This window comes from Anneissia japonica, unplaced genomic scaffold (assembly GCF_011630105.1).
Source record: "Anneissia japonica isolate Jap-2015-1 unplaced genomic scaffold, ASM1163010v1 scaffold199_len4679917_cov187, whole genome shotgun sequence".
Taxonomy (NCBI): domain Eukaryota; kingdom Metazoa; phylum Echinodermata; class Crinoidea; order Comatulida; family Comatulidae; genus Anneissia; species Anneissia japonica.
In genome coordinates this window covers 188,734-204,399 of record NW_022686322.1, presented here as the reverse complement: position 1 = coordinate 204,399, position 15,666 = coordinate 188,734, and the positions used below count along the sequence as shown (strand labels likewise).

Below are 15,666 nucleotides of genomic sequence, written 5' to 3'. Positions count from 1 at the left end.
CAACGTTACCCTGTCCTTCAGATCTGCAGTAAGCTTCCAAAGATTATCACCAGATATACTGGCCCCATTCGCATCAGATGAGACGGTCATTGAAAATGTAATTGTATTATTACTTCTTTCAACAACTGGATCACCACTTGAGGTGGAGACAGATGTACCTGTGATCTCAACACCTATAAATTAAAGCAAAGTTGACGCAATAACAACATCAGTGATGATAAATGATGATATAATGACAATTGTTCTTTAACATGTTGTTAATAATGATGATGATATTGATGTTGATGCTGATGATGATGATGATAGTGTTGATGATGATGATGACCAAGATGATGACGACAACAACAACGATGTTGACGATGATAGCAAGGATGGTTTTATTTAAATTGCAAAGAAATGATTACTGTAGACGATTTTGGTTCTGATGATGATAAACATAGGTGTACAATGATAATTTTGGTGATGATGATGGTAAAATTTTATGTTAATGGGCACAATAATGTGAATTAAGATTTTGACAATGGAGAAAATAATACATGGTGATAAAGGATGTAAATAATGATGATTATGAAGATAATGATAATGATAATTATGTGTTAATGATGATGGCAATGGTAATGCTTGGGGATTTGTATAGTGCATACATGGTCTCTATGCGCTGATGTTACACAAAACAGAAAACAAAAAACTTAGCTCGAACTAACATCGAGTCTGTTAATTTAAATTTATGAAACAGTTCATGTACGTTTGGCTAATAAAATACATTCATTAATCAGCTTACCACTGCAATTTGCAACGGCACAGTAGGGTGTCAGAGGATTTCCAGAAACTGTTGTCATACTAAATGTTGGGGTACTTGCAGGATCCCGCATGAACTCAACACAAAGGTAGTAAAAGGTATTAGGATCATCAAAACACTTCAGATCAGCCAAGTTCAATGATGCCGCAATACCTGTGAACTCCAATGTTGAGCCAGCTGTAGTTATCGCGGTGTTCTTCTGTTCGTCTGATAGAGAAGCGAAAGTTTCTCCATAGTGCTCTCCTGAGCCATCCTGATTTGCACTGACAAACACATTGAATTGCCACAGGTCTGTTCCGCTCAGAACTGCACTTGAGGCACTGGATTCGATCTCAAAATCAAATGTAACATTAGTTGCTGAATGCTCCTTGATCTCATTGTCACTATCTAAATTTCCAGTATCACCATCAATGACAACACCTGAGTAAGAACATAGAGCATGTTAGAATATTTATCATCATTAACATTTTTACCATTAGCATAATAATGCAATAACAATAATAATAATAATAATGAATAATAATAATAATAATAATGAATAATAATAATAATAACAATAATAATAATAAATATCATTTTTATTATTATCATTATTTCGATGTCTTCCCACTGATGGCTCATATTGAGTCGCTCTCACCGCTCAGAACACGAACTACTTAACTTGTTTAAAATACAAAATTTCACTCTATTTGCTCTAGGCACCCTGACTAGACAAGACTTGACTCATAATAATGCAATAACAATAATAATAATAATAATAATAATAATAATGAATAATAATAATAACAATAATTGAAAAACCGATGTATTGATTCTATCCTATTATCATCATGTTCAAAATCACTATCATTATCATGTTATACCATCACCACAATAATTATATCATATCATCATAACAAGAAGTTTAAGATGATAGAACAAACAGTTATAATTAACAGTTTCATTACCTACATAAATACCACATTCATCATTTGTCATGATACCGTAACCATCTTTATCAGATTATAACCACTAACATCATCAAAATCCCCAACATCGTTACCACAAACATTGCTATTATAAATGTGTGTCTTTTGATAATATTTACATACCACTTTGGATTTAAGTCCTTGAATATTAAAGTAAATCAGTTTTAAGATGTCACTAACCTTTGCATGTTACAGGAATACAAGACGGGTCAGATGGAAAGGAGATAGTAATATCTGGTGTAACATCACTACGCTTGGAAGCCAAGATACAGAGGTACTGCATGTCATCACAGATCAAGCCATATGTATTTAAAGGAGTATCAGTCAGTGAAAATACCCGAGTAGTAAGAGTGCTTACTCCATAGGCCAACTCTTCAGCTGTTAATGGAACGACAGTGGCAGAGCCACTGATTATGCTGCCATTACTCTGAGGACTGGTGAACAATGTTAGGTTCCAAATGTTTGAGGCTTCATTATCTACATAGGGGGGAACATATAGTATTAATAAAATCTAGTTAAATTGCTTCATATAAATGCTAATGTAAGATGTAACCATGATAATAATTACATTTTTTATTCACATATTTTGATCTTAATTTCAATGTAAAACATATAGTTTACGTGTCAACAGCCGCTGAATGTAAGATTCCAACGTTTGCATTTATTAATCATGAGTTTAATTTGCTTAAGCATTTTGTTCATATTGACAATATATTTGCAGTGTCATGATGTCTAAACAAATGAAAAATAACACTATATAGTTAGTATTTTATACATTAAAAGAGAAATTGAAATATACAAATGTAAAATGTAACCTCTATAGCAGATCCTTTAGTAATGTTAATCAGACATTTTAATTTTAATTTCAATGTATAAATATTATTAACTTAATAAAAATTGTGATTGCTTAAATAGATAAAGCCAACTTTTTTCTAAATAAGATTAGTAATAAAAAGATGATTGTACAGTTGGGAATGAACAGCTTTCTCGATGATCTTTAAATAGAAAGGAAGAACAGAAATATGACGATAATTATCAATGCGACAGGGATTACCAGATTTGAAAACCTGAGTAACCAAAGCCCTTTTCCAGTCCTGAGGAACAATGCTTTGTGAAAGAGAATGTTACATAGATGAGTAATAATAGGACAAATGACATGGGCTGCCGACTTCGAAAGCTTCCCAGTCATGTTGTCCAGACCTGACAACTTGGAAATATTCATCTTTAAAATCTCATTTAAAACAAAATCATTAGTAATCATTTCAAAATAGAAGGTACTATTGCTTTCTTGAAATTGTAAATAGGTAGAAGGGCCAGTAGTACTGTCTGGTATTGTTTCTACAAGTTCTGTACCTATTATCAGTAAAAAAAAAATATCAAATGCTTCGAGACTTCAAATTCATTGGAAATGTCTTGATCATTAACCATTATGGTCCTAGGAACAGCAGATGCTTTACATGAAGAAATAAGGTGTCTCAAACCTGACCACATTTTTTTAGAATTTCCTTCATTTAGTTTAATATGTTTTTTTTTGTGTAAAATTCAATGGTAGCAGTCTTACAAAGGGAAGTAACTCTATTCTTTGCATCGTTTGCTCTTCTCCATTCATCAACGTTCTGTTCTTTTGGCTACGGACCTTACATGATCATGATGCATCATATTAAAAATATCTGTACGATTTGACAGCCAATCAGGAAGCTTAGATTTGAAACATCTAGTAATTTAGCATGATAATTAGAAACATTCCTAAAGATATGTCGCAAACTTGCCCCTAGCAGAATCAAAGTTACATCTTGGATTACCAAATGAAAAGGAGTGGACTGTAAATCATGTCAAAATAAGTTAGGATTAAAATGTTTAAAACTTCTAAATGTTTTAATAAAATGTTGGTTAGAATTAGTTTTAACGTTAATAATGGTCCATTTAAGGTCATGATCACTATTGCACAAGGAGAAATATTAGCGACAAAACTTTCGTTTTTTCTTCTTTTTCAAATTTTATTGTATTTTGACGAGTTTCACTGATGATTTTGTACATATATTTTTTTAATTTAAATTTTATTGATTAGCCTATTTTACTTCAATATTTCATGCTAATTTTATGTTCTTTTTGGCATCGGAGAGCCACGAGACAGTGGTTCAGTTCACTTTTTGGCAATCTTGTCTGGCCAACTGAGTGTTGTTTTTTGCTCTTTGTTATCTTGTGTTTGTCAATTTTAATGTTTTTTGGATGAAATAAGTGAAATGAAATATGAAGTCAATGAGAGTCGAAGATGTTTGAGTTGTGCGTGTTGGTATAGTAATGAGTTGAACCAAATTAAAACTATGTTGCCATGTCAATTAAATGCAGTGTTGTTATTAGGATGAATAAAATCACAGTTAAAATCACCTGTCGAAATAAAATGTTTTGTGTAAGTGTTCAAGAGTTCGAGATAATGTTTGAGTTCATGGATGACTGCTACTTCTACTGTTGCTAATGGAGGTCTGTACAAGGTAGTACTGTAACTGTTACACTCTGGCCAGTGTTATTATTTTTGATTGCCAGATGTTCCAAGTTAACAACAGTATTTATCAGATTGAATGGTGTGCTAGAGGTGACGAACACTTCCACTCCGCCTCCCGCTCTACTGCGATCATTGTGAATAAGTTGATACCTAGGAACTAGTAATTCACTATTTCTATTTATTTTACTTTTATATATAACAGTGATAAATTGCAAAAATGGGTAAAACAATGTGTTATATAAACTATTGACAAATGTCAAGAATGATATTATTTGAAAAAACATATTTCAATCCCTTGCTGTGCATTTCACTTGTGTCCTTGAGCAAGGCACTTTATTTGCATTGCTTCTATCCACCCAGGAGTATAACTGGGTACCTAAGGAGATTCGAGTAGAAAAGTGACTGAAATATTCCACGCAGCAAACAATGGAATTTCCCCATAGGCATCGTTCCAATGACTGGGGTAATAATGTGGAAAAGCGCTCTGAGACTATAGTTGTATAGAGCGCTTTATAAAAACCTACATATTATTATTATTATTATATTGAGTTTACTTACCTTTAAAAGTTCTGGAGTTACTAGCTAAGTGGAATTCAACAACAAGATCCAACGGAAATGACATATTAGCCTCACAGACAGCTCCAGTAACTGCCAGTGTTACATTGTCAATAATAACACCTAAAAATACAAATGATAATGTAGATTAAGAAACTGAAAAAAAAAAATTAGTAGGAATATATAACTCTATAGTAATTACTTATTATACACAGAGTAGCATAGTTCAATCAGTACTGGTCGAAAATGACGGGAGCCATTGTGCGCATTGAATATGGACATCAATGGTATCTGGTTTAATTTCAATCACTGCTGGAGACCATTACTTTTGTGTACAGCTGATGGGCCGAAAGGCAGGTTACCATAGCATGAGGTGTTTTCAAAGGTACTTTTGTTGACTGTGTATGCTTAAAGGCTTGTTGTACAATTATTGTGTTGAAGATTCTCTCCATTTGTACTGAGTAACCACAAGCAAACTTGCATACCATCTGTGCCAGAACACAAATGTTGAGGTCTAATGCAGCAGCCTTACTTACAGATACAGATATCAGCAGTTATTTTGGTAATTCAAAACTGGTCTCAAGCAAATTGAGATAGTTAAGCAGCATCTATACATTATATATACCATGCTGGAATGAATGGTATCTACTAATCTAATTTACTAAAAGAAACTTGGCATATGGTTGCTCCACCAGGGGACCCATGGTGAAGTCATTTTTTGTACACATTTGCTATTATGCATAAGAGATCTGGCATCTCACTTAAAGACCTCTGCACTGCTTTTTCTCAGACAGCATGGGCATGCATCCCCCTCCCCCATGGTGGCAAATGAGTTTCATTGAGTGGGTTAAAATTCTAAAAATGACCATAGGTTTTTATTGGATTTATGGACAATATAGTGATTATCTTTTGACTTAAAAATTGTGGTTATTTATGCTGCCTCCATTTTTACTTTACTCAACCTTTGCCTTATATTTTAATTCAACTACATGTAAGGAAATTCTGTATTTTACCTGCACAAGGAATCATTGTAAAACCGGTGATAAATGCTGATGATGTCTGGAAGTCTGGAGTTGCGGTTGAAGACTTCATCACCTGCACACATAAGTATGTCAAATCATCACAATAAGCTGTTGAGAGGTCAAAATCTCCTTGCACATCCTCCAGCACAATGCTCTCACCAACCATAACATTTGCCATGCTCACATGATTGGCAGTGACTGTTGAGCCCGAGCACTCATCATTCGATCCTAAAGTCAAAGTGACATCCCAGTCAGTTCCATTTAGATCTACCTCTGGGTCACTCTGTAATGTGATGTCGGCCATGATTATGTGAGAAGACGTGAGCTCAATCACCGGAGAACCACCTTCAACAGCTACATCCAAGTTACTTATCTGTAGACCTGCATAAGCCAATAAAATGATTATTTTATCATTATTATTATTTATTATTATTATTGCTATTGTTATACTTTTAATACATTTTTACTACTTTTATTATCATTATTATCATTACTATTATGCTTAAGAATATTATTTATATTTAAGATATAAGAAATACACATGCACAAATTTTGACTATAAAATAAATATTATTTTATTTACTATTTATGGACCATTCCAACAAGTCAATCAACCATAACAACAGATTAATCAGAACAGGGCCCGGGATACAAAGTATTTGCTTGTATTAATGCTGAAATTTTGATGGACCTTAGCAACAACATCAAAAGGAGCGAGGTTTATTTGAAAGGTCCATTATATATTAATACTAATCAACTAAATGATAGCTCACCTTTGCATCTGATCACAGTGCAAACCCTACTGATGCTGCTATCAGGCTGTGGGTCTAGTGTGAAAGCCGGGTTTGAATCTGGGTTCCGGGACACTTCTGCACAGAAATATTGAAAGTCAGAGCAGGCTACACCAGAGACATCCAAATTAGACATCACGTTAAGGAGATGGGTGGTGACTTCCGTAGGAAGGTTGGTGTCTTGATAATTTCCATTTTCTGCAACCTTTAACAGAAAAGTGACCAAAGAAACTAATGAATTAAAAGTGTTATTTATTATTTTAAGTAGGATTAAATAGGGTGTTTAATGAGTTGTCATCATAATTAACTTAACTAATATCTGTAACAGATGTCTTATATGTAACTAAAGGATAGGAAATCTGCTGAATTTACCCCTGTATTCTTAGACAAACTTTAGCCGTAGTTCGAGCTAAAACATAAAAATTACGTCATTTCATATTCTTAAAATGAACTTCGACTTGAACTACGACTTGAATGATGCGAACCTCGACTAAAATGATACCTCCGCAGGCCAAATTTTTTAGTCAGTCTTGGGTCAGGCTAAATCACCGAATTGAAATATTTACGACACTAAAAACATGTTTTTCGTAACTCATGATAAAGTGAAACGAATAAAAACGATTGTATACGCAGGTTTGATATATCTTCGGTGTGTTAAACAAAAGAGACATCAAGTTTAGCTTACAAAAGAAGAAATTAACATGTTTTGCTAGCCACATGCGATAGTTCCTGATTTGCACAAACTCCCCTCGTGTTGCGGTTACGTAGCTTCACCATAACAACAACAAAGATGGCGCAGTCCTCGATTGGGCTCAACTATAATAGTTCTCCAAGGAAAGCAAATTTTCGGTGACTGTTCAAATTCTCTATCGTAATATGTTAACAACTAATATAGTTATCATTACAGAAAATTAATTAAGGAAATAGGTTTTTGAACCACAGACGGCAGCTTAATATTCATCTGCGTTACCGGATCTCTAAAATTTCGTCTGCTATTAAAGTTAGCCCTTTTCATTGGTTAGTTTGATAGTTGTTGTTTGCCAGTCGTCTTCAGTTCAACTAAAACTAGGACTTGATTTAGTTGTAGTTAAAACTTTGACTACGTTGTTTGTGAATACAAACTGAAGTTGAAGTTGGAAGTAGCACTAAAAGAAGTTCTAGTTCAAAGTTCGACTAAAGTTTGTTTTAAGAATACGGGTGTTAGAGACTGCAATAGTTTAGAGAATGTAAGGTTAAGTGCAAATAGACATATGTTGCAATGGTTCAGACATGCTCAAACTATGCATGAGAATGATTGGGTCAGAGTGGGCATTATAGAGAAGACAGCCTCGTCAAATCTCAGATGAGTTTACATGAGATTTGTTGTTAAAAATTGACATCCCAATTTAGCACAGGATAAAGTTGAATATAAATATCCTTGTTTATAACACATGCTCGTGTAGAGAAATGGTATAACTATGTATGATTATGATGATAATGATGTAGGAAGGTATTTTATTAAAATTGCATTAAAAATTAAAGATATTCTAATAAAATTCATGTCTCACCTTTTCAGCAAACCTCATTCCCTCGCCATTTGCATCAGCACTTAGATATGTAGTAATCTCCCAGAGATTACTACCAACAATGGTTGCTCCACCTTCTGCCGAAAGTAATCTGAGGGTATATGTTACTACATGCGAGGGTATGTATTCAGTAACTATTCCACCTTCATTAATAACCATAGTCACTTGGGTAAGTTCCACACCTAGTAAATAATATTTACATATTATTTTTATAGTAACAGCAATTACTGCAGCAATTAATGACTTTTATTACATGTCCAGTTAAAATTACAAAAACTTATAATATTTTTTAAGCCATTAATATTTAAGATGTGTCTCTGCTGCCCTGAAATCTCCAAAAAAAAGTATATATTTCTTTCTGAACTATATAAATTTAAAACATTTATCAATCTCATTACTACATTGTTACATTAATCAAGAAAATCTATTTTTGTTTTCTCCTCTGCCTTCATGCTGTTATTTTGCTAAACAAGAAAGTTTTTTTTTTTTTTCTGCCCTCTTCAGGTATTAAAAAAGTCTCACCTGATAAAAATTATACTACAGAAACTACTAACAACTTTATCAATTATTCACATAAAGCAAAGAATGTATTATTTACCTCTGCATGTAATCTCCTCACACACAATACTCGAGATAAACTCGCTAAACTCCAATGCAAATTGTGGAGCCATTGGATTTTTCAAGAGCTCCACGCACAGATATGTCATGGATGGACACACAAAGTTCTGGGCATCTACTGATGCGGCCAGGGATGTGATAGTAAACGATGTTTGAGAGCTGCCACCCAAGGATTCATCTGCTGAATCACCAATATTAGGGATGACTTCGCTTCCTTGACTGTCGCCTGTTCCATCACTCATATTGTTCAAAAAGACTCGTAACTGCCATATATTTTCTCCAGAAATCTGGACAGTATTTGCTTCGGCAAACACCTCAAAATTGATGTTCACCTCTTCAGAATCTGCATGTTCCACAACTTCATCATCAGGAGAATTTAATGTCAATACAAGAGAATCAACAACGACACCTAAAAAGTACGAGAAAATACAATGTGAATTACTTAATTTTTTACTTGTGACATTATTATGAGCGATTCCTGGAAACCTGGCCGTTTGATTTTTTTGCTATGGTCCCACAAACTGTTATAACAAAAGCATAAACAAACATAAACACGTTTTTGTGGGACATGCACATGTTTGGCCTTGCTCTGATTGGTCAGTTTTTAAATTTTACAAACTGGAATGGTTCAGTTTAAAAGAGTAGTATTCAACTGGTTATGTGCTTTTATCTGAAGAGTGGCATGTTGTGTCATGAAACTATTTAGTAATAACAAAATGTCTAATCAAATTGAAACTTATTATTGAATCTTGTATTTTATTTTTACTATTTTGATCTAGAATACAATTGAGCACTCTGAGGATAATCGTGTTTATGTATGTTTTCATCACTATAAGCACCAAAAGACTTATTTAAATAAATTAAATATGTTTTATCAATATTCAACAAATATATAGCAAGACGATGGGTCTCATTTTTTTGATCGCCTAGGCCTAGCTAGTCGAGTAGTAGTAGTAGTAGGCCTAGTATGCCTCTAATATGACAGGCTAGGAAGTAAGTACTTTTTTAGGCCTCATATGAGGTACATAAAACAAATATTGACTGCTCTATATTCAGGCAACAGCAAAATCTATTGCCCCTTGATCATGTGGAAACCGTAGCCTATCTTCCCTAGTGAGCTGTCAATATTTGTATAATATAAATATACTAACGCTGCACTGTGCAGACACATGTCCCATATGTCCCTTAAAGCCTAGTTAAAACTTCCAATATTTTAAATTATTTAGAATTGGACAAAAAAGGAAAATAAAATAATTTTCTTTTTAAACTTACCTCGGCAGTCAATTTCTACACAATCTGATAGAGCAGTCACTGGATTACTATCAAGAGTAAAGCTTGTGGATGAACTATCAGCTTTCGACAAATTCAAGCAGATGTATGGAATCTATGAAGTCAAAAAAAAAAAAAGAGAATATTATTAAAATATAATACCATGATGTCATTATTTTACAATAAATTTACATTAGTAAAGAAATAATTTGTTTTTTTCAATGACTGGGAAAATTCAGTTCATAAATTTCAGATCGGCATTCGGTAACTGCCGACCATATTGCCGAGCCAGAATTGCCACAGGTAATGTAGGTATTATACATTATTATTAAAATAAATCTTGTACAACCATTCTCTCACCAACAATACATTGATTTAATAGAGATAATTAACAAAATCGCGATCTGCAGATGACCATGGAAGGTCAAGCGTTCGGAAAAATTGTAGTTTATACTATAGGCCTAGGTAGTACAAAATTGATGAGACTGCCGAGCTTGGAGAATTTAAGGTCGGCAAATAATTTTTTCGCAATTTCATCGGCTGAAAAATAGTACCCTTAAACCCTGTCAAAACATGTGACATGACTATACATGCATATGACATCACCTCATGAACATATATAGGCACATTATGACTATATATGGGCATACAACAGTTTTTTTTTTAGAGAAAATTTGAAAGCCTGGATAGACAGTAAATACTTCATACCCTAACTGCCCATTGTCATATATTTAATGCTTTCCCACGATGTTCAACAAACTACCTTATAATATGGCAAAATATACAGGCATATAATAATTTGTAATCTAGTTGATTTGAGGAAGCTATGTCGCATGTTCGACATATGCTTATTCATTTTATGTTACTGTATTTTGTCTGTATTTGACTGTATCATGATTGTTTTGATGATGTCAATAAAAGTTGGTATTATTGGTATAAGTTAATATTCGCTTGTTCTTTTTCAATTAAACACAGCTTGCAGAATGTTGACACATAAGGTATGTAATTGTGTCTCAATGGAATGTGATTTCTAACTCATGTATATACTTTCTGTACTTTTGATTCACTTGTATATATTCATCTACTTTTTAATGTTGGCTTTTAGGGATTGGAGAATCACACTAGATAGTTGATTTAGTTCAACTTCTAACCCTTGATATTCTGTATCTTTCTTTGTTGTGTTCCAGACAAAATAAATGAAATGAAACAGCCACTTTGGATCTCTATTTTTCAACTGAGATCTTAAAACTTCACACTAAATGCAAAGTCCTTTAAAATATGAATAACACAAGGAAAGGCACTAGAAAGAAGGACATAAAAAAGGTTTCTACATATAAATAAAACAAAAGAGCAGAAAGGAATTGTAAAAAAATGAGTATATTGTAGTAACTCTAATGTACCACATTTGACAACCTTCAATTATGGTATCTAATATTAAAATGTATGCATGTATATATATAAAACTGCTTAGATCTATCCATAGTGGGACACTAAAACAATGAAGAGGGTTAAAAACAGTACCTTAAGGCGAAAGTAGTGTCGCTAAGGGGAAACTTAAACGATGTTAAGGCAAAATTATAGACAAAAGAGTTTCCCCTTAAGAGCCAAACTAGATGTGTATAAGAGACAGGGTATATAATTATATGTTATTCTTAAATAGTGTAAAGGTTTATATTTTTTGCAGGTTACAATTAATACTGTGGGTATTCGGTTATGTTTAAGCTGACTGGAACACATAGTATAAAATCAATAAACAAAATTCACAGCATGATTCTACTTACAGAGGGGCAAATTATATCTGTTAGGTCAAAGGTTACAGAGATACCATTCAACATAAAAGTATTCCCTGCTGGGTGGAAGTCGACATCGGTCCAACCGGCATCTGTAGTACCAGGAAGTTCTTTTTCAAATAAAATTGCTCCTTGGCCATCTGTTGCATTATTCGTAAATACAGTTAATGACCAAAGATCCGACCCATTGACAGCTGCACCTGCATTACTTGTTGTCACAGCAAGAGACAACGTAACATCTACATTGCCTTCTCTCTCCAGGATTGGCTCACCGGTAGTTACCGACAACACTGTGTCGGTTACAATAACACCTATAGAATTTTAAAATTAAGGTAAAATGTAGTTACAAGCTATGTATGTCCAATTAATATAGTAATATATGTAATTAATCAAAATTTATGAGTTTCCTGCACACCATGAAAGGTCAATTGAAATCATGGTGACCGCTATTAACAGGGAAAATATAAACAGTAGTGTCATCTATAAATTTGGTAGTTGGTTGTTATGCCTCACCATGGCTTTTAAATTTTAGTTTATGTCCATACATGCCTTACTGACCAATGTAATAACTGTCATTCTCACCTTGATTCTATTCTTAATCTTGTGTAACAAATAAATTACTGAAATGACCACTTTATTGTGTTTTTTTATTCATTTATATTTTATTGTATTTAGTTCCAATGTTTGAATGTATGCATAATGTTGATGATGTTAATTTCTGACCATTGTAATTAAATTTGTAAATATTATTCTCATTCAATTTTCATGTAATTATTTATTCATGTACAGTTGATATTTATATACATATGTTTGTTATCTTTTATGTACAAATCATTACAATTCAGCTTCTCGCTGCGAATGAGATTTGAAATAAACTTGAACTATCCTTTATTATATACCTCATACATAGATTCTAGGCATCTGATTAGTTAAGAAGCGGGCAATAGAAAGTACTATTCCCCTTAAAAAGTACTATTCTCCTGAAAAATAGTACTTTTTTTAAATGTCGCGTGATGCAAACTCTAGGCCCCACCATCGCGCTGACGGCAGAGGGACTGTGACCTCTGTGACAGAAGGGCCAATGCCCTTCACTGCACCACGGATCAGCGAGTTGATAAAGAATAATTATGAAGGCTGTCGGTTCGAGCTTTTGGATGAAGAACTAACCTAGGCCTATACTTCTTGAAGAAGCCGATACCAAAAGCATCAAAAGACAAATTAAATATGTCTTGTCAATAGTCGACAAATATTGCAAGACAATGGGTTGAAATTGAGGAGATGAGCAAAGAAGAGCTAGAAACACTCTTTGATTGCCTAGGCCCTAGTGGGCCTCTATGCTAGCCTAGGAAGTAAATACTTCTTGAGGCCTCGTAAAATCTATATATGAGGTATATAAAACCAATCTGCTCTAGATTCGTTTCGGCCCTCGGGAAGATAGGCTACGGTCCATCACATCACCGAGGGGCAATAGATTTCACCATTCCCCTCATGAGCAGTCAATATTTGTATACTATACGCCTTGCAAAAAGGTTCTTACAATTTATATTGGGCTACTGCATCTAAAACTGGGCACTCTGCTCACTGCCTGTGCCTGTATTAACACTTTAGCATCAGCCCTTCTCTTCAGGACTTACGAAACTGTAAGAACCACTAAGTTTCTCCTACATGATATGTTTGTTGAACGGGACACAGATATAAAATCTTACCATTACAGTCAAGTGGTGTACAAGCTACAGTTGCTCCACTAATGGTGAAGTCAATGGAAGGGGCATCTATTGTGTCCGTATTCTCCAACACTTCAACACAAAGATATTTGGCAGCTGTACACACAACATCATTAAGGTTAATAACAACTCTTGCACTTGAAAACTGCAGATCATTGTCGTCGTCAAATGTGTTGCTTACAGGTGTCGGCCTGGAATCTGACGTTGCTTCTCTGGTTCCATCTCCAGATGCGCTGGCACTAACGAATGCGACGACTTCCCAAAGATTTGTTCCACTCACATCAGCCCCTTGGTCATCATGAACAAAATTAGCTGTGACAATTACATTCTGGTTGATTCCTCCTTCAATAACTGGAGTTCCACTATCAATGGTTAAACTTGATGAGGCCACAACCACACCTAAAACAACATTAAGCCAAAAAAAAAACTGTACTGCCCAAGTCTGATCAACTCAAAATCTATTAAATCTATGGTCACATTTATTTGTGTAAAATGTATTTTCTGTTAACCAGGTAGGAGCACAAACAGCTTAATATTTTTTTAAAACAAAGCTACTTTTCGAGCCTTAATAAACAATTTGATACTTAAATATATATTCTTAATATCAAAATCATATTAAAATACAAATTTGGACATTGACCTACTTGTGATGAAAAACATAGGAAACAACAATACTATAAAACAATACAATAATTAAAAACCCATTATAAAATTAAATCTATATGCAAATTTAGCTTTGAAATGTTAACATGTTTATGTAATATAGTTGAACACCTTAAGATTTCCATCTCATGACTGCCTGTAATGGGTATGTGTAACTGTGATGCCAGGTCAGGGGAACTAATACAATTTAATCTTGAACCAAAATTAAAATAATTTTCAATAATCATTTTTCTCACACAAAGTTCTAAGAAACAGTTTCCCTCAAATTAAATAAAATGCATGACAAACCTGTGCAGGTGACCTGAGTACATGCAATATTTTCATTTTCAGATTCATCAAATGTAAATGTTGCAGTACTTGATTTGAGAATTTCTATACATATATATTGTAAATTGTCGCATGATCCATTAAGGTTGACAGTCGCCAAAACACCAGACAATGTCATTGAGGATATCGACATAAATTCTGCAGAAGAAAAAAAGAATGAAGCAATCATCACTTGACAACAAAGACTGAAATCACATAAGTTATTTCAGACCTCACAGTGGTACCTCTAAATTTATACACTGACATACAGTGATGACAATAAGAACACTAACGAAATAATAATAATAATAATAGCAACAAACCTATTAATATTATTTATTTTTGCTTATTATATTATAGCACTTTCCTTAGCATAACCTTTAAGTCCTTTATATTAATGCCTTTTTAATTGATAACAGTAGGCCTCATTTTGCATTAATATTGCATTGTTGTCCAGCGCCTCGATGTTGGTTCAACAGGAGGCACTATACAAATCGCAAAATTATTATTATTATTATTATTATTATTATTATTATTATTACTATTATTATTATTATTATTATTAATATTATTATTATTACTATTATTATTATTATTATTATTATTATTATTATTATCATTATTATTGCCTTGGTCATGGGAAACAGTAGGCCTATCAATCTTGCCTTCCTAATCCCAAGGTCCTGGGGTCAATTCTTGCCATGGTAACTTGAGTTTTTCTTATGACCAAAAATAAACTTCGTCCTAGGCCTGAGTCTATGTATAGCATCTTATGTGTGTATGTTTGTTATGTGAAGGGACTGCCACTTTCCAATTTACAGAGTGGTTACATTAGCTTCCTGGTATATTCTTGACCTTTGTGCTTACGGCTGAATATGAGCAAGCTCAACTTATTCTCAGTCATCCAGGAAGGAATTAGCCTGAACCAAACTAACCACTCAAAATAGAATGATAGCATCCTACCAGCTACCAAATGAGTATTCTTTGTTTGGAGGCAAATGGCAATAAAAGGCTTTCAAATAACTGGAATAGTACTCAAACCCTATCATACATACAAGCATTAAATGGGCCCCCAAAAGAAGCATGCTACACC

The 15,666-nt window shown here is 33.7% G+C and overlaps 1 protein-coding gene across 2 annotated transcripts in view; it reads right to left on the bottom strand.

Moving 5' to 3' along the window:
• Positions 1-15,666, bottom strand: part of LOC117114839 — a 91,694-nt gene that overhangs the window by 44,809 nt on the left and 31,219 nt on the right. Inside the window, exons 17-28 of one of the 2 annotated variants that reach the window (XM_033258504.1) lie at positions 14,556-14,732; positions 13,587-14,003; positions 11,872-12,191; positions 10,094-10,205; positions 8,802-9,230; positions 8,186-8,385; positions 6,621-6,843; positions 5,839-6,228; positions 4,829-4,948; positions 1,948-2,244; positions 782-1,219; positions 10-173 (exon numbers count right to left, since the gene is read on the bottom strand). In XM_033258504.1, coding sequence (XP_033114395.1) covers positions 10-173; positions 782-1,219; positions 1,948-2,244; positions 4,829-4,948; positions 5,839-6,228; positions 6,621-6,843; positions 8,186-8,385; positions 8,802-9,230; positions 10,094-10,205; positions 11,872-12,191; positions 13,587-14,003; positions 14,556-14,732 — 3,287 coding nt within the window. The remainder of the gene's footprint in view (positions 1-9; positions 174-781; positions 1,220-1,947; positions 2,245-4,828; positions 4,949-5,838; positions 6,229-6,620; positions 6,844-8,185; positions 8,386-8,801; positions 9,231-10,093; positions 10,206-11,871; positions 12,192-13,586; positions 14,004-14,555; positions 14,733-15,666) is intronic. The other variant, XM_033258503.1, reaches the window with a different exon arrangement.